General features: G+C 49.3%; 1 protein-coding gene across 1 annotated transcript in view; it reads left to right on the top strand.

Moving 5' to 3' along the window:
* Positions 1-22,174, top strand: part of GALNT14 (polypeptide N-acetylgalactosaminyltransferase 14) — a gene marked incomplete at its 5' end in the record, with an annotated part of 211,087 nt that extends 188,913 nt beyond the window's left edge. Inside the window, 4 exons of the mRNA XM_081254549.1 lie at positions 3,485-3,568; positions 4,054-4,198; positions 19,877-19,996; positions 21,826-22,174. Coding sequence (XP_081110675.1) covers positions 3,485-3,568; positions 4,054-4,198; positions 19,877-19,996; positions 21,826-21,984 — 508 coding nt within the window. The 3' untranslated portion in view covers positions 21,985-22,174. The remainder of the gene's footprint in view (positions 1-3,484; positions 3,569-4,053; positions 4,199-19,876; positions 19,997-21,825) is intronic.
* Between the last annotated feature and the right edge of the window lie 212 nt (positions 22,175-22,386).

The following is a 22,386-nucleotide window of genomic DNA, read 5'->3' on the forward strand; positions in this document are numbered from 1 at the left end:
TTATCATTCGTCTTTTGCGGGGATGAGGGGCAGCCGGTGGCTTTTGTCAGCTGATGTCCCTCAGTCATTCTAAGGCTGTTGACAGATGGGATTTTTGCAGCCTACTCTCCATAGGTCGAGCCCATCACTGCCCGGGACGATTAAATCAGAGGCTGCTAAAGTGATTTGTATTTCTGAAACCATAAACCCATACTGTTCTCCCCTTCTCCTACTCAGAGCCTCCCACGGCGTTTATTCTGAGTCCTCAGCCATCTTCCGGTCTTTGGGCCATGTGGGTCCACCCCTCCTTTCTTCATTGCCCTCCCCTCTCCAACTTGGGTTCCACCTTCTTGCTTAAAGAGAACGCTTAAAAGATGTTGTCCCCAGATCTCTTGCTCTGTTGGGCATCTATCAACCCTCCCTGGTGAAGTTCTCTTAACCCTGGACGAACCCGACTTTGTACCGTTTCCTGCCCGGTTCACGGGCTGCTGAACAGCTCTGGGACTCTCAGCTGGTGCTGCTACCGCTCCGAGGCCATCAGGCTCAGGGAGGCCCTTGGTGGACCTCTTGAGCTTTTGCCACCTTGCCTGGCCAGCGTTCTCCCTCAGTCTCCATTTGTACCTTTTCCACTCTCCCCAGCTGCTGAGTGCACCCCCCTCCTTTCACGCACAGAAGATGACACCTCTGTTTTGTAGCTGAAATAGCACCAACTTCCCAAGACAGACTAACCTGTCTGCACCATCCTTGTGTCTCTTTCATCCTGAAGGATAAGGTGTGCCTCCCGTTCTCCGGACACTCTCTTCCCCCCTGCATTCACTCATAAATCATCATTTCTCGAGGTCCCACTGCCCGGATTCATCTCCTCCTGCCTGTCGGCTTCTCGCACTTCAATGTGCACACAGATCTCCCGGGGATCTTGTTAAAGTGTGGATTTGGGTTCGGTAGGTCTGCAGTTCTGTAAGCCCCAGGTGGTGCCGTGCTGCTGGTCTGAGGACCTCAACTCCAGGAGCGAGGTTTCAGGGTGATGGTTGCCAAACTGTCTGTACATCGCAGTCACCTGGGGAGCTTCAAAAACTCTGCTGCCTCTACTCTACCCCCAGAGAGTGGATTTCCCCTGGGCTGTGGCCTGGGCTGTAGAATTTGTAAAAGAGCCATCCCCCCACCATCAGATGAATCTAATGCACAGACAGTGTGGGAGCCCCTGTCCTAGCGGACTTTGCCCTCTGTGTGCCTTCACTCTCCCTGATCACCCATCTCTCTTCTCTATTGCATGGTCCCCATTGGCATTTAAATTTATTCAGTATCTTACATAGTTTCTAAAAACAAAAGAAGAGAAGGAAAGAAAACAAACTGTAAGAACTCTCCCTCAGTCCAGCTTTGCTCATCACCTACACCGGGTCTTCTGCAAGCTTCATGAAAGAGCTGCCTGCCTCGCTGTCTGCGGCTCCCCTCCCCCTTCTCCTGACTGTGACCTGAGGCCGTGCCCCTATCCCCTGCGATCACTCCCACCTGGCCCACCCATGACTCCCTGGGACCCCTTACCTTTCTCTATGTTACCCCACTGGTATGAGACTTCTCCCACCCAGTCCCCTTCAGGCACACTTCTGATCTCGGTTTCCAGAACTGCAGTCTTGGCTCTTGTCCTGCGGTGCAGGCTGCACCCTCTCAGCCCCCTTTGCAGGCTCAGGCTCCTCTCCCCACCCTTATATGTTCCCCGAGGATCTGTCATAAGCCCTCTTACTCCACATTTTCCCTGGCATCAACCACCACTGTGCTGCCGATACTCACGTTTCCGTCTCTGTCTTGCACCTTTCCTCTGAGCTCCATCCCTTATGTCCGAGTAGCAGCTGGGCATCTCTGCCTGGATGCCTCCCAGCCTCCTCCAGCTCAACAAGTCCTAACTGAACTCATCCTCTTCACTCCTAAACTTGCCCCTTACCCCAGATTCCCCATCTCAGTGAACGCTCTTCCCTGCATCCTGTTGCCAAACCAGAAGTCTGAGTGTCAACCCTGACTTTTCCCTCCCCCTCTCCTCCCACACCTAGACAGTCACCAAGTCCCAGAGATCCTGCCTCACTCATGCACTGAACATCTGGGTTCTTGCAAATACTGAACATTTAGCCCTTTTCAAACAATGTCATTCCTGTCCTCGTGTTGCTTAGAGTCTGGTGAGGAATGGTGGTTAGTGCTGTTTAAGAAGTTCCAGTGCCGTGAGGGCGCCCGGTCCAGTCTTTGGGGTGGAAGGAGGCAAGGCTGGAGAGAGCAGGGCCGGTTCTGTGTGGTCACCCAGGAGAGACAAGGTGTACATGGAACTCGGGTGGGTGCTGGCGGTGCAGTGGAGAGAATTAAACCTGCCCCTCTCTCCGTTCCCACCCCACTTACCTGCCAGCAATCATGAGCAGCACCTGGGTTTCTTCAGCCGCCTCCTAACTGCTCTCCCAGCTTTGCACATAGACGCATTCACCATCAGTTAAGATGCTCTTAAAGGGCTAACAGCGCCACATCGTTCTCTGCTTAGAACCCATCCGTGGCATCCCATTGCCCTGAAAATGAAGTCCAAGCTCCTCCAGTGTATTTCACAGGACCTTTTATGGGCTGCATCTTCATCTCTCCTCCCACCCACCTCCCCTCTCCCATCCCCCCCACATACATCCATTCACACACACATATTTCTAACCTGCACCGCTGTTCCCGCCAACAGACCCCTTCCCTCTCCATGTGCACTAATCTCTCTTTGCTATTCCCCTGGCAATACCAGGGACCCCCACCTCACCCACTTTCTGGCTTGTCTGGACAACGTCCACTTTCCTTCCAGATACCAGCTTCCACATTACCACTCGACCACCACTGACCCGACAAGCATGGGGCCACCTCTGAGGTGCTCCCACCCCACGTCCACATCGGGCTGTGAGCACCCGGCTCATTACCTGTCTCTCTCTTGCTCGAAAGTTCACCATCATGTCCCACACTGGGCACAATGCCTGGCGCATACTAGGTACTCGGGAAATATGTGATGAACAAATACATGACCAAAGCCCAGAACCAGCTAACGAAGAGGATTCTTTGAGGCTGGGCTGGTTGAGGCAGGGTGTCGGGGGGATGGCAGTTCAACAGCAGAATCCAAAGAGAGATTTGTAAGTAGACCCAGAGCCCCGGCGGTGAATTATTAACCACACGCTGAATGTTCTCATAGCCTCATTTGTGGTGAAAAGTAAAAACACCCCCACATTCTGTTTTCAAGTAAAGCACAAATCTTTGGTGTCATTACCGCTCCACTGTGAGATATTGCTAGGTGTTTCCATAGCTCTGTCTGGAGCTCTCAAAATCTCTCTCGGTTATTTTCTCCAGCACCCTCCAGGGAGACGTGGGTGCAGAGCATGGGCACGGGTTGTGCTGTACGCCTCCCAGCCTGGAGGGCTGGTACCTCCTGGGTCCATGTTGCTGGTACCCGTCTCTGACACAGCTGTATTTTGTCTCTGTGTCTGCCCTCCCCCTTCGCCCCCAGCATTGAGAGCAGATTGAACCTGAGGAAGAACCTGCAGTGCCAGAGCTTCAAGTGGTACCTGGAGAATGTCTATCCAGAACTCAGGTATCTGCCCTGTGGTTTGAGCCTTTGCTAGCTGCAGGGAGAGACCCTCCACTGACTCAGTCTGGAGAAGGGACCACCTGTGGCCATCTGGATGAGGGTTTTTAAGTATATGGAGGTCTGAGAAGGCCAGTTGGCTCCACTTATCCCTGAAACCAGAAAAAGAATTCTGTTAATCAGTAGCATGAGGGATTGAGGTTAGCTGTAGCAGTATTTCTCAACTGCTGGGATTTGAACTCTGGGGTGTGACCTCAGGGCATGGACTCACTGATTCCATTCCAGGCTCCAGTCTCCTGGGTTGTTCCCTGCTGCCTTGCTCCTAGTGGCACCTCCCCCATCCCCAGGCCCCAAGCAGTGCAAGTCATTGTAACACAGCCCGGGGCGAAATGCCCCTGCCATTCTCCAAACTGCCCGACCTCTCCAACTGCTGGTGTTACTACTAATCCAAAGAGTAGTGGTTCCTCATCCCTCCCGTGGCTTTCCTCTAGAGTACCCAAGGACTCCTCCATCCAAAAGGGCAGCATCCGACAGAGGCAGAAGTGCCTAGAGTCTCAAAAGCAGAAAGACCAAGAGATCTCCAACCTCAAGTTAAGCCCCTGTGTCAAGATTGAAGACAAGGATGCAAAGTCCCAGGTAAAGTAACTGGCTGGGGATACTTGAACATGTGAATGGACTTGGCCTCTGTTTCCTGCATTTACATGAATCAGGTGTCTAGTTACACCCGGAGTTCAACAGCAGAGCAAGAGAAACACGATCCCCCTCACTGTGGGACAGGGTTCACTCCGCTTGGTTTCCAAATGCACAGACTTTCTCTGAAAGACGCCTCACCAGGCACCTTAGCGCCTATAGGAATTAACCATTAAATTAGCAGGAGTTTAATGAGGATGTCCTTGGTGTCCAAGCTGCTGGCAGTAAATGTGGGCTGGATCAGGCAGGGTGGGCGGCACAGCTACCTCAAAAATATGAGATGCAGACAGAAAAGCATCCTGCTGGGTGACACTGTCTCCAGGTGAAATGCCTGCTCTGTGAGTCTCCCCGCTGATTTAACCCTGACTTCCAGACAGTCATGACAGATGTGGTACAGACTTCCCCATCATCCACCGCCCCCATCTCTGGGCAGGGCAGTCGATCATCCCTTTTCTGCCCGCAGCAGGCCTGTGGCTCCACCTCTGCTGTCTCCTGCTTCCCCCAGGTCTGGAGGGACCATCGTCACCCCTTCTCAGAAAGGTTTCCTTGTCCCTTAGCTGTTTCATCAACACTGTGGGTCAGTGTCCTCCCCTCTGAGGATAGAACTCTTTTAAAAAGTCACTGACAAATTCACAGCCTGTCTCAACCTCTGTAGCACTTGGCCTGCTGGCTGCATGAAAGCACATCCATCTTATAACTTCCCTCCTGGCTCTGGAGACACTGCATGATCCCGATTGTCCTGCATTCCTGTTCTTTCCACCACCACCACCCCCTTTTTTTTTTTTTTGGCTGGCTCCTCTCCCCACTCTCATACCCTTATGGTGAGTAATCACCTAAGTTCTCAATTCACTGTTCTTTTCTCTGTAACTGGTTCCTTGGAGATTTTATCCATGCTTCCAGCTTTGGCAATCTCCTCTGTTTTCTTTTTTCTTTTTTTTACATCTTTATTGGAGTATAATTACTTTACAATGGTGTGTTAGTTTCTGCTTTATAACAAAGTGAATCAGTTATACATATGTTCCCATATCTCTTCCCTCTTGTGTCTCCCTCCCTCCCACCCTCCCTATCCCACCCCTCCAGGCGGTCACAAACCACCTAGCTGATCTCCCTGTGCAATGCGGCTGCTTCCCACTAGCTATCTACTTTACGTTTGGTAGTGTATATGTGTCCATGCCACTCTCTCACTTTGTCACAGCTTACCCTTCCCCCTCCCCATATCCTCAAGTCTATGCTCTAGTAGGTCTGTGTCTTTATTCCCATCTTACCCCTAAGTTCTTCATGACCTTTTTTTTTTTCTTAGATCCCATATATATGTGTTAGCATATGGTATTTGTTTTTCTCTTTCTGACTTACTTCACTCTGTATGACAGACTCTAGGTCCATCCACCTCACTACAAATAACTCAATTTCATTTCTTTTTATGGCTGAGTAATATTCCATTGTATATATGTGCCACATCTTCTTTATCTATTCATCTGTTGATGTACACTTAGGTTGCTTCCATGTCCTGGCTGTTGTAAATAGAGCTGCAATGAACATTTTGGTACATGACTCTTTTTGAATTATGGTTTTCTCAGGGTATATGCCCAGTAGTGGGATTGCTGGGTCGTATGGTAGTTCTATTTGTACTTTTTTAAGGAACCTCCATACTGTTCTCCATAGTGGCTGTACCAATTCACATTCCCACCAGCAGTGCAAGAGTGTTCCCTTTTCTCCACACCCTCTCCAGCATTTATTGTTTCTAGATTTTTTGATGGTGGCCATTCTGACTGGTGTGAGATGATATCTCATTGTAGTTTTGATTTGCATCTCTAATGATTAATGATGTTGAGCATTCTTTCATGTGCTTGTTGGCAGTCTGTATATCTTCTTTGGAGAAATGTCTGTTGAGGCCTTCTGCCCATTTTTGGATTGGGCTGTTTGTTTTTTTTTTGTTATTGAGCTGCATGAGCTGCTTATAAATTTTGGAGATTAATCCTTTGTCAGTTGCTTCATTTGCAGACATTTTCCCCCATTCTGAGGGTTGTCTTTTGATCTTGTTTATCGTTTCATTTGCTGTGCAAAAGCTTTTAAGTTTCATTAGGTCCCATTTGTTTATCTTTGTTTTTATTTCCATTTCTCTAGGAGGTGGGTCCAAAAGGATCTTGCTGTAATGTATGTCATAGAGTGTTCTGCCTATGTTTTCCTCTAAGAGTTTGGTAGTTTCTGGCCTTACATTTAGGACTTTAATCTATTTTGAGCTTATTTTTCTGTATGGTGTTAGGGAGTGTTCTAATCTCATACTTTTACATGTACCTGTCCAGTTTTCCCAGCACCACTTATTGAAGAGGCTGTCCTTTCTCCACTGTACATTCCTGCCTCCTTTATCAAAGATAAGGTGACCATATGTACGTAGGTTTATCTCTGGGCTTTCTATCCTGTTCCATTGATCTATATTTCTGTTTTTGTGCCAGTACCATACTGTCTGGATTATTGTAGCTTTGTAGAATAGTCTGAAGTCAGGGAGCCTGATTCCTCCAGCTCTGTTTTTCGTTCTCAAGATTGCTTTGGCTATTCGGGGTCTTTTGTGTTTCCATACAAATTGTGAAATTTTTTGTACTACTTCTGTGAAAAATGCCAGTGGTAGTTTGATAGGGATTGCATTGAATCTGTAGATTGCTTTGGGTAGTAGAGTCATTTTCACAATGTTGATTCTTCCAATCCAAGAACATGGTATATCTCTCCATCTATTTGTATCATCTTTAATTTCTTTCATCAGTTTCTTATAATATTCTGCATACAGGTCTTTTGTCTCCTTAGGTAGGTTTATTTCTAGATATTTTATTCTTTTTGTTGCAGTGGTAAATGGGAGTGTGTTCTGGATTTCACTTTCAGATTTTTCATCAGTGTATAGGAATGCCAGAGATTTCTGTGCATTTTGTATCCTGTTAACTTTACCAAATTCATTGATTAGCTCTAGTAGTTTTCTGGTAGCATCTTTAGGATTCTCTATGTATAGTATCATGGCATCTGCAAACAGTGACAGCTTTACTTCTTCTTTTCCAATTTGGATTCCGTTTATTTCCTTTTCTTCTCTGATTGCTGTGGCTAAAACTTCCAAAACTATGTTGAATAAGAGTGGTGAGAGTGGGCAACCTTGTCTTGTTCCTGATCTTAGTGGAAATGGTTTCAGTTTTTCACCATTGAGGAAGATGTTGGCTGTGGGTTTGTCATATATGGCCTTTATTATGTTGAGGAAAGTTCCCTGTATGCCTCCTTCTGGAGGGTTTTTATCATAAATAGGTGTTGAATTTTGTCGAACGCTTTCTCTGCATCTATTGAGATGACCATATGGTTTTTCTCCTTCAATTTGTTAATATGGTGTATCACATTGATTGACTTGCGTATATTGAAGAATCCTTGCATTCCTGGAATAAACCCCACATGATCATGTTGTATGATCCTCTTAATGTGCTGTTGGATTGTGTTTGCTAGTATTTTGTTGAGGATTTTTGCATTCGTGTTCATCAGTGATACTGGCCTGTAGTTTTGTTTCTTTGTGACATCCTTGTCTGGTTTTGGTATCAGGGTGATGGTGGCCTCGTAGAATGAGTTTGGGAGTGTTCCTCCCTCTGCTATATTTTGAAAGAGTTTGAGAAGGATAGGTGTTAGCTCTTCTCTAAATGTTTGATAGAATTCGCCTGTGAAGCCATCTGGTCCTGGGCTTTTGTTTGTTGGAAGATTTTTAATCACAGTTTCAATTTCAGTGTTTGTGATTGGTCTGTTCATATTTTCTACTTCTTCCTGATTCAGTCTTGGCAGGTTGTGCATTTCTAAGAATTTGTCCATTTCTTCCAGGTTGTCCGTTTTATTGACATAGAGTTGCTTGCAGTAATCTCTCATGATCTTTTGTATTTCTGCAGTGTCAGTTGTTACTTCCCCTTTTTCATTTCTAATTCTATTGATTTGAGTCTTCTCCATTTTTTTCTTGATGAGTCTAGCTAATGGTTTATCAATTTTGTTTATCTTCTCAAAGAACTAGCTTTTAGTTTTATTGATCTTTGCTATCGTTTCCTTCATTTCTTTTTCATTTATTTCTGATCTGATCTTTATGATTTCTTTCCTTCTGCTAACTTTGGGGTTTTTTTGTTCTTCTTTGTCTAATTGCTTTAGGTGCAAGGTTAGTTTGTTTATTTGAGATGTTTCCTGTTTCTTAAGGTAAGATTGTATTGCTATAAACTTCCCTCTTAGAACTGCTTTTGCTGTATCCCATAGGTTTTGGGTCGTCATGTCTCCATTGTCATTTGTTTCTAGGTAGTTTTTGATTTCCTCTTTGATTTCTTCAGTGATCATTTCGTTATTAAGTAGTGTATTGTTTAGCTTCCATGTGTTTGTATTTTTTACAGATCTTTTCCTGTAATTGATATCTAGTCTCATAGCATTGTGGTCGGAAAAGATACTTGATACAATTTTAATTTTCTTAAATTTACCAAGGCTTGATTTGTGACCCAAGATATGGTCTATCCTGGAGAATGTTCCATGAGCACTTGAGAAAAATGTGTATTCTGTTGTTTTTGGATGGAATGTCCTATAAATATCAACTAAGTCCATCTTGTTTAATGTATGATTTAAAGCTTGTGTTTCCTTATTTATTTTCATTCTGGATGATCTGTCCATTGGTGAAAGTGGTGTGTTAAAGTCCCCTGCCATGATTGTGTTACTGTTGATTTCCCCTTTTATGGCTGTTAGTATTTGCCTTATGTATTGAGGTGCTCCTATGTTGGGTGCATATATATTTACAATTGTTATATCTTCTTCTTGGATTGATCCCTTGATCATTATGTAGTGTCCTTCTTTGTCTCTTCTAATAGTCTTTATTTTAAAGTCATCTTGTCTGATATGAGAATTGCTACTCCAGCTTTCTTTTGGTTTCCATTTGCATGGAATATCTTTTTCCATCCCCTTACTTTCAGTCTGTATGTGTCTCTAGGTCTGAAGTGGGTCTCTTGTAGACAGCATATATACGGTTCTTGTTTTTGTATCAGTTCAACCAGTCTGTGTCTGGGAGCATTTAATCCATTTACATTTAAGATAATTATCTATATGTATGTTCCTATTCCCATTTTCTTAATTGTTTTGGGTTTGTTATTGTAGGTCTTTTCCTTCTCTTGTGTTTCTTACCTAGAGAAGTTCCTTTAGCATTTGTTGTAAAGCTGGTTTGGTGGTGCTGAACCCTCTCAGCTTTTGCTTGTCTGTAAAGGTTTTAATTTCTCCATCAAATCTGAATGAGATCCTTGCTGGGTAGAGTAATCTTGGTTGTAGGTTTTTCTCCTTCATCACTTTAAATATGTCCTGCCAGTCCCTTCTGGCTTGCAGAGTTTCTGCTGAAAGATCAGCTGTTAACCTTATGGGGATTCCCTTGTGTGTAACTTGTTGTTTTTCCCTTGCTGCTTTTAATATGTTTTCTTTGTATTTAATTTTTGACAGTTTGATTAATATGTGTCTTGGCATGTTTCTCCTTGGATTTATCCTGTATGGGACTCTCTGTGCTTCCTGGACTTGATTAACTAGTTCCTTTCCCATATTAGGGAAGTTTTCAACTATAATCTCTTCAAATATTTTCTCAGTCCCTTTCTTTTTCTCTTCTTCTTCTGGGACCCCTATAATTCGAATGTTGGTGTGTTTAATGTTGTCCCGGAGGTCTCTGAGACTTTCCTCAGTTCTTTTCATTCTTTGTTCTTTCTTCTGCTCTGCAGTAGTTATTTCCACTATTTTATCTTCCTGGTCACTTATCCGTTCTTCTGCCTCAGTTATTCTGCTATTGAGCCCTTCAAGAGTAGTTTTAATTTCATTTATTGTGTTGTTCATCGTTGCTTGTTTCCTCTTTAGTTCTTCTAGGTCCTTGTTAACTGTTTCTTGCATTTTCTCTATTCTATTTCCAAGATTTTGGATCATCTTTACTATCATTATTCTGAATTCTTTCTCAGGTAGACTGCCTATTTCCTCTTCATTTGTTAGGTTAGGTGGGTTTTTACCTTGCTCCTTCATCTGCTGTGTGTTTTTCTGTCTTCTCATTTTGCTTATCTTACTGTTTTGGGGGTCTCCTTTTTGCAGGCTGCAGGTTCGTAGTTCCCGTTGTTTTTGGTGTCTGTCCCCAGTGGCTAAAGTTGGTTCAGTGGGTTGTGTAGGCTTCCTGGTGGAGGGGAATTGTGCCTGTGTTCTGGTGGATGAGGCTGGATCTTGTCTTTCTGGTGGGCAGGTCCACGTCTGGTGGTGTGTTTTGGGGTGTCTGTGGCCTTATTATGATTTTAGGCAGCCTCTCTGCTAATGGTTGGGGTTGTGTTCCTGTCTTGCTAGTTGTTTGGCATAGGGTGTCCAGCACTGTAGCTTGCTGGTCGTTGAGTGAAGCTGGGTGCTGGTGTTGAGATGGAGATCTCTGGGAGATTTTCGCTGTTTGATATTATGTGGAGCTGGGAGGTCTCTTGTGGACCAGTGTCCTGAAGTTGGCTCTCCCACCTCAGAGGCACAGCACTGACTCCTGGCTGCAGCACCAAGAGCCTTTTATCCACATGGCTCAGAATAAAAGGGAGATAAGGTAGAAAGAAAGAGGATAAAAGAAAATAAAAGAAAGTAAGATAAAATAAAATAAAGTTATTAAAATAAAAAAAATTATTAAGAAAAAAAATTTTTTGAAAAGTAAAAAACAAAACAAACAAAAAAAAAACGGACGGATAGAACCCTAGGACAAACGGTGAAAGCAAAGCTATACAGACAAAATCTCACACAGAAGCATACACATACACACTCACAAAAAGAGGAAAAGGGGAAAAAATTATAAATCTTGCTCTCAAAGTCCACCTCCTCAATTTGGGTTGATTCGTTGTCTATTCAGGTATTCCACAGATGCAGGGTATCAAGTTGATTGTGGAGATTTACTCCGCTGCTCCTGAGGCTGCTGGGAGAGATTTCCCTTTCTCTTTGTTCACACAGCTCCCGGGGCTCAGCTTTGGATTTGGCCCCACCTCTGCATGTAGCCTGCCGGAGGGCATCTGTTCTTTGTTCAGACAGGACGGGGTTAAAGGAGCCGCTGATTCGGGGGCTCTGGCTCACTCAGGCCGGGGGGGAAGGGAGGGGCACGGAGTGCGGGGCGAGCCTGCGGGCGGCAGAGGTCAGCGTGACGTTGCACCAGCCTGAGGCGCGCCGTGCGTTCTCCCGGGGAAGTTGTCCCTGGATCCTGCGACCCCGGCAGTGGCGGGCTGCACAGGCTCCCCGGAAGGTGGGTGTGGATAGTGGCCTGTGCTCGCACACAGGCTTCTTGGTGGCGGCAGCGGCAGCCTTAGCGTCTCATGCCCGTCTCTGGGGTCCGCGCTGTTAGCCGCGGCTCGCGCCCGTCTCTGGAGCTCCTTTAAGCCGCGTTCTTAATCCCCTCTCCTCACGCACCAGGAAACAAAGAGGGAAGAAAAAGTCTCTTGCCTCTTCGGCAGCTCCAGACTTTTTCCTGGACTCCCTCCCGGCTAGCCGTGGTGCACTAATCCCTTCAGGCTGTGTTCACGCTGCCAACCCCAGTCCTCTCCCTGCGCTCCGATCGAAGCCCGAGCCTCAGCTCCCAGCCCTGCCCGCCCCGGCGGGTGAGCAGACAAGCCTCTCCGGCTGGTGAGTGCTGGTCGGCACTGATCTTCTCGGCGGGAATCTCTCCGCTTTGCTCTCTGCACCCCTGTTGCTGTGCTCTCCTCCGCGGCTCCGAAGCTCCCCCCTCCGCCACCCGCATTCCCCACCCGCGAAGGGGCTTCTAGTGTGTGGAAACCTTTCCTCCTTCACAGCTCCCTCCCACTGGTGCAGGTCCCATCCCTATTCTTTTGTCTCTGTTTATTCTTTTTTCTTTTGCCCTACCCAGGGACGTGGGGAGTTTCTTGCCTTTTGGGGGGCCTGAGGTCTTCTGTCAGCGTTCAGTAGGTGTTCTGTAGGAGCTGTTCCACGTGTAGATGTATTTCTGATGTATCTGTGGGGAGGAAGGTGATCTCCGCGTCGTACTCTTACGCGCCATCTTCCCCCTCTCCTCCTCTGTTTTCTTGATTCACAAATTCTGTATCTTCATCCATCCATGAATTCATTCATTCATTCATTCATTCACTCAACAAACGTCTATGTCCTCTGTTGACTGTAGAGATGCACAGGTGAAGGGCTAGGTTGCAGGCCACCATGGCCCCTCGAGGGATCTAATGCAAAAAAGAAGCAAGTCAGCAGCCATTTTGATATAATCTCTGTCCTGGAGAGAGTTTGGTCCACGGTGCTATAGCAGTGCAGAGAGATGATATCCAGCTTCTACACAAGGATTGGGGAGGTCTTCCCAGAGGACCTGAAAATGAGCTGTATCCTGAGAGATGAGTAGAAATGGGCCAGGTCACGAAGGGAAGAAAGGGCAGGTGGGCACGTCCAGCATGTACCAAGGCCCAGGGCTGGGGGCCAGGATGCCTTTGAAAGGCTGCAGGGAGATTGTGGTCAGAGGGGTGTAATGGTGAGGGAGCAGCAAAGGTAAGACTGGAGAGGAGGGAAGAGGCGCGTCATGGCCTCTTTTCCCAGCTGAGGAGATTGACTTTTATCCTCAGGGGTAGGAGGCTGTGAGAGCCCAGGAGATGGCTCCAGGATGGCGGGTTTACACTTAGACATCCCTGCCGGACTCTCCCTCTCAAAGGCGGGGTGATCTAGTGAGTCCACAACCACAACAAACGCCTCGGAAACTCAAGCCAACAGATGGCTCCAAGCGCCTGTCAGGCTCCCCGGCCACCTCATCATGCCACTAACTCTGTCCAGATGGTTACAGCCCTGTCCGTCTTCCATGGCTTCTCTCTCCCACATCCCCCATTCCTGCAAATCCCATCCCTTCTCCCCTCAGAATAGCTGCTCTTGGCCCCAGCATTCACTTCTTCACGCCAGATCAGTGGCCCTCAGCCTCGGCACTCTTGACATTTGGGGCTGGATCACTCTTTGTGGTAGGGCCCATCCTGGGTACTGTAGGCCGTCTAGCAGCATCCCTGGTCTCTGCCCACCAGATGCCAGGAGCACCCCATACATACCAGTCATGCCAGTCAAAGCTGTCTCCAGGCTTTACCAAATGCCCCTGGGGGACAAAACCACCCTGCTTGGGAACCAACCACTGTGTTAGATTCTGGCCACAGCCTCCAGTAACATGTGATCACCAAACCATTGTTCCCCATCTCCATGCAGCCTTCAGTGGCTCCCCATTGTCTACCACAAAAACCCACACTCTCGGCCTGGCATTTGAGGCATTGCACCACCAGCCTCCAGCTTGCTGAGATTTTTTCCAAAAATAATCTCTGCTCCAGCAAGACATGGAAGCGGGCTGCCTGAGTCAGACAGGAAAAGCAGAAGGAAATAGAGGTGTCAGTTTCGCTTTAGGTGTGGCAGCCTGGTTGAGAATGATACCACTTGTCAGTGGCATTTTGTAGAATGTGTGAGTAGATAATGCACATCCCTGTCTTCTGAATCTATGTGTGGGCCCTGCTCATGGGGGATCACCAACAGCCAAAATGTTATCATCCCCCTTTCCCTGAGACAGAAGTTTGCCTCATCTGTTTCTAGCAAAGTAGGGGTTTTTCTGCTGCTTAATGTCTTTGGCTGCATAAGGAAGGTGGCGGGGGGAGCCATGGGATCTCTGGATCTCAGGGAGGGGCCACCCAATAGCCTGGCCCAGGCAGAAGCTGCCAGGCATGTATGTATGTATGTATGTATGTATGTATTTTCGGTGCACGGGCCTCTCAACTGTTGCGGCCTCTCCCATTGCGGAGCACAGGCTCCGGACACGCAGGCCCAGCAGCCATGGCTCATGGGCCCAGCCGCTCCGCGGCATGTGGGATCCTCCCGGACTGGGGCACGAACCCGTGTCCCCTGCATCGGCAGGCGGACTCCCAACTACTGCGCCACCAGGGAAGCCCCAGGCCTTTATTTGACTAGAGGAGAATGGCACCTATTCTGGCTGACGTCCCAGCAGAGTGAGAAAGGGGAGAGGAAAAAGCTGTCACTGTGGGAAACTAAGGTTTAGCACGGTAACAGTCTTCAAGTGAGCAAAGAGTTCTTTTGTAGAAAATGGTGCCAAGCTGTCACTCCTCTCTGCTTTGGAGAGAACAGCTGGGTGTGTGTGGTAGCAGTGAGAATTCAGGATATGGGAAGAACACAGGAGACAGGCCGATGTTCAGTTCCCTTCAACAGATGACACCCACCGAGTGTGTACGGTGCCCCGGGCACCAGGCTGCAGGCTGGGGTGCCAGGTGGGATTATGCCGGGTTAGACACAGCCCTCTCCTAGTGGACGCGCGGCCAACAGCAGGCCTGGGATGCCTGTCCAAGTATTCTGAAGGTGTTGAACCCACTGATAGAAATCCGCATAGCAATTTCAGCAAGACTCGTCCCCCAAGTGTGTGGGCGTGCAGGCATGCGCATGTGTTTCTGGGCGTGTGCACGTGTGTGCGTGGAGTATATACCCTTGCAGGACTGACTGACACTACCTTTCTCATGCTTTCGGTGTCTGCTGCTCTTTCCTACATAAACTACCCGTCCTGTCGTCCTCCTTCCCAGCGCCTCCTGCTAATGGGATAACCCTCCTTTGCCTCTTCTCCCCTCTTGCATCTCTCAGCTTGTCTGCCTCTTGGCCTGTCCAGAGAAGTTGCATCTGCCCCTCAGACCCCTTCATGTGACTTGTTCACCTTCTCTCCTGCCCCTACCTCTCTGTCTCTGGGAATCAGGCCGATTAAGTAGGTGTTACTATTATGCTCGTTTTGCAGATGATGAACCTGAGACCTGGAGAGAATTATCCAAGGTCATACACTAGTAAGTGAGGAAGGCAGGATTTGGAAACCTGGCTCCACAGCTCTGCTCAAGCTACTGCTGCCGCTGGGGTCATGGCTCGTTCCAGGCCCTTTGATTCAGTTTAATCTCGGGAGACCCCGCCTCCAGGTCATAAATATTAAAACGATAGATCAGCTCCTCCTTGACAGGAGATAGCTGGCAGGAGATTCCTCCTCTTGGCCAATTCCCAGTGGCAGCCCCTGTGAGAAGGGAAACCAAGGTCACACCCCGTGTCGGGGGCCGGGGAGGGGGCAGACCAGAGAGTAGGCCCCTCCCCTGACGCTGATGGGAACTGGGCAAGAGTATGAATGGAGGCCCACCCGCCACAGACGCCACACCAGACCAGGGGACATGCGTGGCGCTGGCTTCCAGCCTGGGCTGCCCCCCTTTACTTCCCACCCCACCTCTGTCCCCCACTGTGAACTCCCAGCCTGCATCTCCCTGCTTGGTCACTCCCCTCTCAAGGGTCCCCCTAGGGCCTGGGTGTGCGGACCTGGGACACAGTCCATCCTCTGGAATAGACCCAGGGGAGAGAGATCCACACAAGTCCTGAAATCCGGCTCGGGTCATTAGGGTGGTGGATTCTGGAGTCTTCAACATATGGGGTGATAGAGCAGCAGAGGATGGGGCTTGGGGGCCCTGAGCTCTGCTTCCAGCTGGCCACTGACTCTCCAGGTGGCATGTCCCCGTGCACGTGGCTGTCCTCATTGTTGAAAGGAGACCATCCGACCATGGCTGTCCTCTGGCTCCAATGCTGGCTCACGACCCTGCTCCACCGCAACCCCATCCATCCCTCACCCTCCCTCCCTTCCCTTTCTTGGCTGGTTTGTCAACCTTGGGAACAAAATATCTAACCTGAGTGTGTATTTAAGATGGCAGCAACCTGATGCCTTGGGTAGAAAGAGAAATACATCATCCGTTTGTAAATGTGTGAAGCCCCAGAAGCCTTCTGGGTAGTAAGTTTCCTCTCAATTTTATTGGGTTCCCTAGAAAAATATCTGTGAAAGATAGAAAGAAGACAGATGCACCAATCTCACTGTATCCCAATTTAAAGAAAGGGAAGAAACATAAATGAAAAACTTTTTAGTGTGTCCTCCCACCTGGATCCCCAGCAGTTCAGGCTACTGGCTTGTGAAGGATGCATGCAGGCCACTAGATAGCCTGTGTGGGTGAGATGAAGATCAAAGCTCTTCCCCCAAACCCGGGGGAAGAGCCCTTGCCTACTAGAGGTGGCTCTGGACCATTCTAAGATCAGCCCCTGGGCTTGGGCCCCAACTTAGCTTCATGTCTGCTCCCTTCAGAACTTTACTTCTTCAGGTGTCTCCTCTGAAGAAAATCTTTCCTCTCTGCTTCTCCAGCCGGTGCAGGACAGTAAGCCCCAGGCTGGCTGCCATGGCCAGGTGAGCATTTACTAGCGAGAAGTCTCCTCCCCCAGTGACGGGTCACTCCTGTCTCCCACCCACACTGGTAGCTCCAGAGACTTCCTCCAAGCACAGAGGCCTTCAGGCTGTCCGGCCTGGACCATCCCCTCCCCATCATCAGTTCCCCTCTTCCAGAGCAGCAGCAAAGAGGCTGGAGGGCCAGGAATGGACTGCCTCCTCCTCAGCCCCTTACCAGCCCATCCCAGAGGGGCGAGGCATCCCACACCACCTCCAGGATGGCCTCTGGGTTAGCTTCCATGGATATGGCCGTGCATTGGGTTGTGTGCATTGGGTTGAAGGCTGTGACTTTGCCAGTCCCCGAAATGGAGCCGTCAGTGCTCACCGATCGAGGCCAGGCCAGCCTGAGCAACCAGTGCTGCCTTCTTGAATTCATTTTTGACTCTGAGATTCATTTAATAAGCCCATTCACCGACCATTCTGCAAAGCCTGACAGGCCGCAGAATAGGAATCAGAAAACCTCTCCTTGCTTCCTTCCCCACCTGCTCCCATGTTCTGCTTCCCTCTTAACTCTTCTCTTGCATATGTGTGGTCACAGAGCTGCGTCCCTCTGGGGAATTGCGAGGCTGAATTATTTTGATGCCAGTAAAACACCAGCTAATGGAGAGTCCACATAGTATGAGGGCTTCAGTACCTGTCTGTGCCTGTGCACGTTCTCCCCTGGGCGTCTCGAGGTGGTTTCCTCAGAGCCCCCAGGGTACCATATACATTCCTTCCCAAAAGGCGTTTGTGGATGGGGTGTCTCAGAGTTAAAAGGACCACCACTCCCCACCCTATCCCATGCCATCCTCAGCACTTCTGGTTTTTGAAGCCCCTAGGATATTCAAAAAGAAGTGCCAAAATGGGCTACCAGAGATTGTGGTATATTTTAAGTTTTTATATTTAATCAATGCTTTTAACATAACACAAAGCCAGTGTACTGTAGTGATCAGAAGATAATTTCAGGGTTTATTTTTAAAATGCTAATTCATGGTTCACTGCAAGCTGTGTGGTCGGGTTATGGGACGGAGCGACGAGCCTCACCTTCTTTCCACGTCGGTGACTGTGTGTTTGTCCTCATGTCCAGACAATGCAGAAGTCTAACACTGAGGCCAGTGGTACGGTGGGCCTGGGCAAATGGGCCCCTGGCAGCCCTGCCCTTGAACCTGGGCCCTGCTCTCCCCCCGCACCACAGGCCAAGGAATTCTCAGGGCTCACGCCTAGGACCTGTGTCTACCTTCTACATTACATTCCCTAAATGTGTAGGACCCCAGAATCCACCACCCTAATGACCCGAGCCGGATTTCAGGACTTGTGTGGATCTCTCTCCCCTGGGTCCGTTCCAGAGGATGGACTGTGTCCGAGGTCCACACACCCAGGCCCTGGGGGACCCTTGAGAGGGGAGTGACCAAGCAGGGAGATGCAGGCTGGGAGTTCACAGTGGGGGACAGAGGTGGGGTGGGAAGTAAAGGGGGGCAGCCCAGGCTGGAAGCCAGCGCCACGCATGTCCCCTGGTCTGGTGTGGCGTCCGCGGCGGGTGGGCCTCCGTTCATACTCTTGCCCAGTTCCCATCAGTGTCAGGGGAGGGGCCTACTCTCTGGTCTGCGCCTTCCCCGGCCCCCGACATGGGGTGTGACCTTGGTTTCCCTTCTCACAGGGGCTGCCACTGGGAACTGGCCAAGAGAAGGAACTTCCTGCCAGCTATCTCTTGTGAAGGAGGAGCTGGTCTGTCATTATAATATCTACGACCTGGAGGAGGGATCTCTCGAGATTAAATTGAATCAAAAAGCCATGACCCCAGCGGCAGCAGTAGCTTGAGCAGAGCTGTTGGGGAGACTCTTACTGTACCTGACTTAGGATAACCTCTCTGAGCCTTACCTTCCTCATCTGTAAAAGGGGAATAATGACAACACCTACCTAATTGGAGTCTTGTGATTAAGTTAACAAGTGTAAAGCTCCCAGAACGGTGCCTGGCACATAGTAGGTGCTCAAGAAACGTGAGCCGCTCTTAGCCATCTTGTCATGGTTCCGACGTTACCTCCATGCATACAGGCGTCTTCCCGTTGCAGCTTACCCTAGAGGAAGGCAAATGATTTGCGTAGCATGGTGATGTTCACAAAGCCAGAAGAGTACATTTCCTAACGTTTTATTATTTAAAAAAAAAACTGAATAGATACAGAAATCGAACTCAGTGGAAGAGTATGAAGAACCCCCATGTACCCATCCCCAGGCTTCAGAAATTCTCAACTCACAGCCAGTCTTTGTTCGTCTCTATTTCCATCCACTCCCCAGGGAGTACTTTCTGGTCTCGGTCGTCTCTCGACACCAAGTGGCCTGGTGCGGGGACAGAAGGTCCACTGGGCGGTAAGGGTGTCGTGGAAGAGGAGGGACACAGCCCTTAAAGGGGTCCTCCCTGCAGCTCCCCTCGGGGCATCCGATTCACAAGTCTCCTCTGCCCCATGATGAAGGCAAAGGACAGATGTTATCCCTGTTTTACAACCTAAGAAAAGCCTCTTGAAGGTTCACGTTTGACAACTATTATGCCAGCATTTCTGCCCCTGGTCGAAGAGCTGGGCGGTGGCCCGGGCTGCTTCAGCAGTCGGTTGCTCTCTGGTCTCTGGCACTGGAAGGAAACGTTCCTCCTTCTTCGTAATGAACCTCGCCGAATGCCCCATTCCCTTCGCCTCCGTCAGAACTCTGCATGTTCATCCGATTCCTTAGCTGCTCCCCCTGCCCGAGCTCCGTGACCAAGTGTTCCCCTGGAGTGCTGGCGTGCATGCGCCCTCTTGGACTGATTTTACTTCTCACAACTTCCTTTTTTCCCTCCTGCTCCTGTCCCCCGCCCTCATTCCCTTTGCCCCTCCATCTGCCTCTTGTCACAACTCTCATGTTCTCAGGGTGCCGATTTGGACTCCTTTTCAAAGAAGGGACATTCTAAAGACAGCTAGGAGGACGGGGGGGTGTGACCTGCCGGGTAGCTGCGTGAAATGTCAAGTGTGGGGAACAGACACCAATCCAAACGGAGAAACTGGAGACCATGCAGCTCGGCCGGGGTGTCCTTCAGTCTCCTGGCCAGAGCCCAGAATTGGTCCTTGCCTCTCAGAGGCAGCCTGCATGCCCCAGGCCAGTCCCCTTCCTGGGAGTGGGGTGGGGATGTCACCGAGGGTGTGACCCAAGAATCTCTGGCTCTTGAGTAGCATTTTCCCAGGTGACCTGTTGACAGTCAATTCCCACTAGGACCCCCACCCCCACCCCCATGCTTCGTACCAAGCTGTGCTAATTGTCACACGTGGGCACAGTAGTATCCCAGCAGGGGTGGCTTCCAAGCATCCTGAGGTGACCCTTTCTGGCTTCTTCCCCTCCAGATCTGGGCCTTCACATACACCCAGCAGATACTCCAGGAGGAGCTGTGCCTGTCAGTCATCACCTTGTTCCCTGGCGCCCCGGTGGTTCTTGTCCTTTGCAAGAATGGAGATGACAAACAGGTAAGTGCTCAGCGCGTCTGCCCTGGCACGTGGCCGCCGGTGTAGGTCTAAGTCTCGTGTGCAGGAAAAGAGAGAAGCTTCAGAGGAGGAAGGGTTGATAAGGAAGAGGTCCTTCTGGTTAGGAGAGGGAGGGAGGGGCCTCTGATACCATCCGTGGTGCCCTCAGCAGCGATCAGCTGCCATGTGAAAGCCTATTGACCGCGCTATACCTCAGCTTGCATGTGTATCTTGTACTGTCCTGTCTTGCTCCGACGCCCACCCAGGATCCCAGAGCAGGAGCATACTGGGACAGAGCCTGCAGGGCCACAAGGATGAACAGACTCGAACCTCTGCCTTCAGGGGCCTTGGACTCTGGCAGGACGTCCAGTAAAGTTCATAGCACTCTGGATGTAACTTGTGCCTAGTTTCTCTGGCGGCACGGTGTTGGCTCCACTCAGTTTCCTGCCAACTGGGTCCTGGTGTTAGAGAGACTGAGATTCAAATACCCATTTTTTTTTTTATTAGTTTCTGCTTTATAACAAAGTGAATCAGTCACACATATACATCTGTTCCCACATCCCTTCCCCCATGCATCTCCCTCCCTCCCACCCTCCCCATCCCACCCCCCCAGGCGGTCACAAAGCACCGAGCTGATCTCCCTGTGCTCTGCGGCTGCTTCCCACTATCTATCTACCTTACGTTTGGTAGTGTATATATGTCCATGCCTCTCTTTCGCTTTGTCACAGCTTACCCTTCCCCCTCCCCATATCCTCAAGTCCATTCTCAAGTAGGTCTGTGTCTTTATTCCCGTTTTACCCCTAGGTTCTTCATGACATTTTTTTTTTAAATTCTGTATATATGTGTTAGCATACGGTATTTGTCTTTCTCTTTCTGACTTACTTCACTCTGTATGACAGACTCTAGGTCTATCCACCTCATTACAAATAGCTCAGTTTCGTTTCTTTTTATGGCTGAGTAATATTCCATTGTATATATGTGCCACATCTTCTTTATCCATTCATCCGATGATGGACACTTAGGTTGTTTCCAGCTCCGGGCTATTGTGAATAGAGCTGCAATGAACATTTTGGTACATGTCTCTTTCAAATACCCATTTTTATGGCTCACTGGCTGTGTGACCCTTGGCAGGTTACTGGACCTCTCTGAGCTTCAGTTTCCTCCTCTATGAAATGAGGTTGATGATGCCCATCACACAGGGTAGCTGTTTAGAGCAATTCACTGAGATGATCCATGATACCTGGTCTGACGTTACCTGGTAGTTCCCCAATACGTGTCCATCCCCTCCCTCCTTGTCCAGTGAGATGAAGTCTGGGAAGCAGCAGCATGAGACCCCCTTTCTACTTGGGCCCTCATGTGCTGAAGCACTTTGGAGGAGCAAAGGTTCGGCTTCAGGTGCTACCCAGGAGCCCCTCCACCCCTCCTGCCTCGCCATCCCCCCCTCCTCATTCTCACCCACTTCTTCATGACGGTGCAGATGCCGAGCGTGGATCATTTCTTTAGCTGCTCCTGTGACTAACTCGCTTCACATTTTCTGGCCTATTGCTTGGAAAGTTATTGCCTTCTAATGAGTTTTCCTAGCAAACATATTGATTTCGCTTTTACTTTTTTTAATCCGATAAAAAAAAAAAAAGAAAACCAACAACAATACCTGATAAGGCAATTAGTTGCAGTTTTCTTCCTCCATGAGACCATGAAGTCAAGTCTCTGGATGACCCTAGCCATGTGGTGTCAACATTTCTGATTACGCTGGAACTCCCAATACTATTGCTAGGACCCAGGACCTTAGCCGGAGAATTCTGGTTCATCCTCTCCCCTCTCCATCTTCCCAGCAATGGACCAAGACTGGCTCCCGCATCGAGCACGTGGCATCCCACCTCTGCCTAGACACGGACATGTTTGGCGATGGCACTGAGAATGGCAGGGAGCTCGTTGTCAACCCGTGTGAGTCCTCACTTATGAGCCAGCGCTGGGACCTGGTGAGCTCTTGAAGATCCGCGTCGGAACCGGCAGGGGCCGCGGGGTGGCGCTTCCCCGGATGAGAGTCGGACTGGAAACCAGGCTGCAGGCAGCCCCGAACTACTGCAGAAGCCCTGAGTGGGGAGGCGAAGGCAGAGCCCCCCAGGCCAGGAGCGGCTGTCAGAGAGGATGCAGGAAGAGATGGCAAGCCAAGAGCAACTCAGAGACAGACAGATCCCCGTGTTCTCAAGGCCGTTAAGTTCCAGTCCTGGCTGGGTCTGCCCCTGCGCAGTATCTGGAGGCAGAGATCTGATGGGAAGTGTTGATGTTGTTCCCTATCTTAACGAAAGAGGCCAGAGAGAACAGCCTTCGTCGTCACTAGGCCGGGACTCGACTGAGAGACGAGGGGCAGAGGTGCTTTTCAAAACAAATAA

The sequence above is a fragment of the Mesoplodon bidens genome (assembly GCF_964165515.1).
Source record: "Mesoplodon bidens genome assembly, chromosome: 14".
Taxonomy (NCBI): Eukaryota; Metazoa; Chordata; class Mammalia; order Artiodactyla; family Ziphiidae; genus Mesoplodon; species Mesoplodon bidens.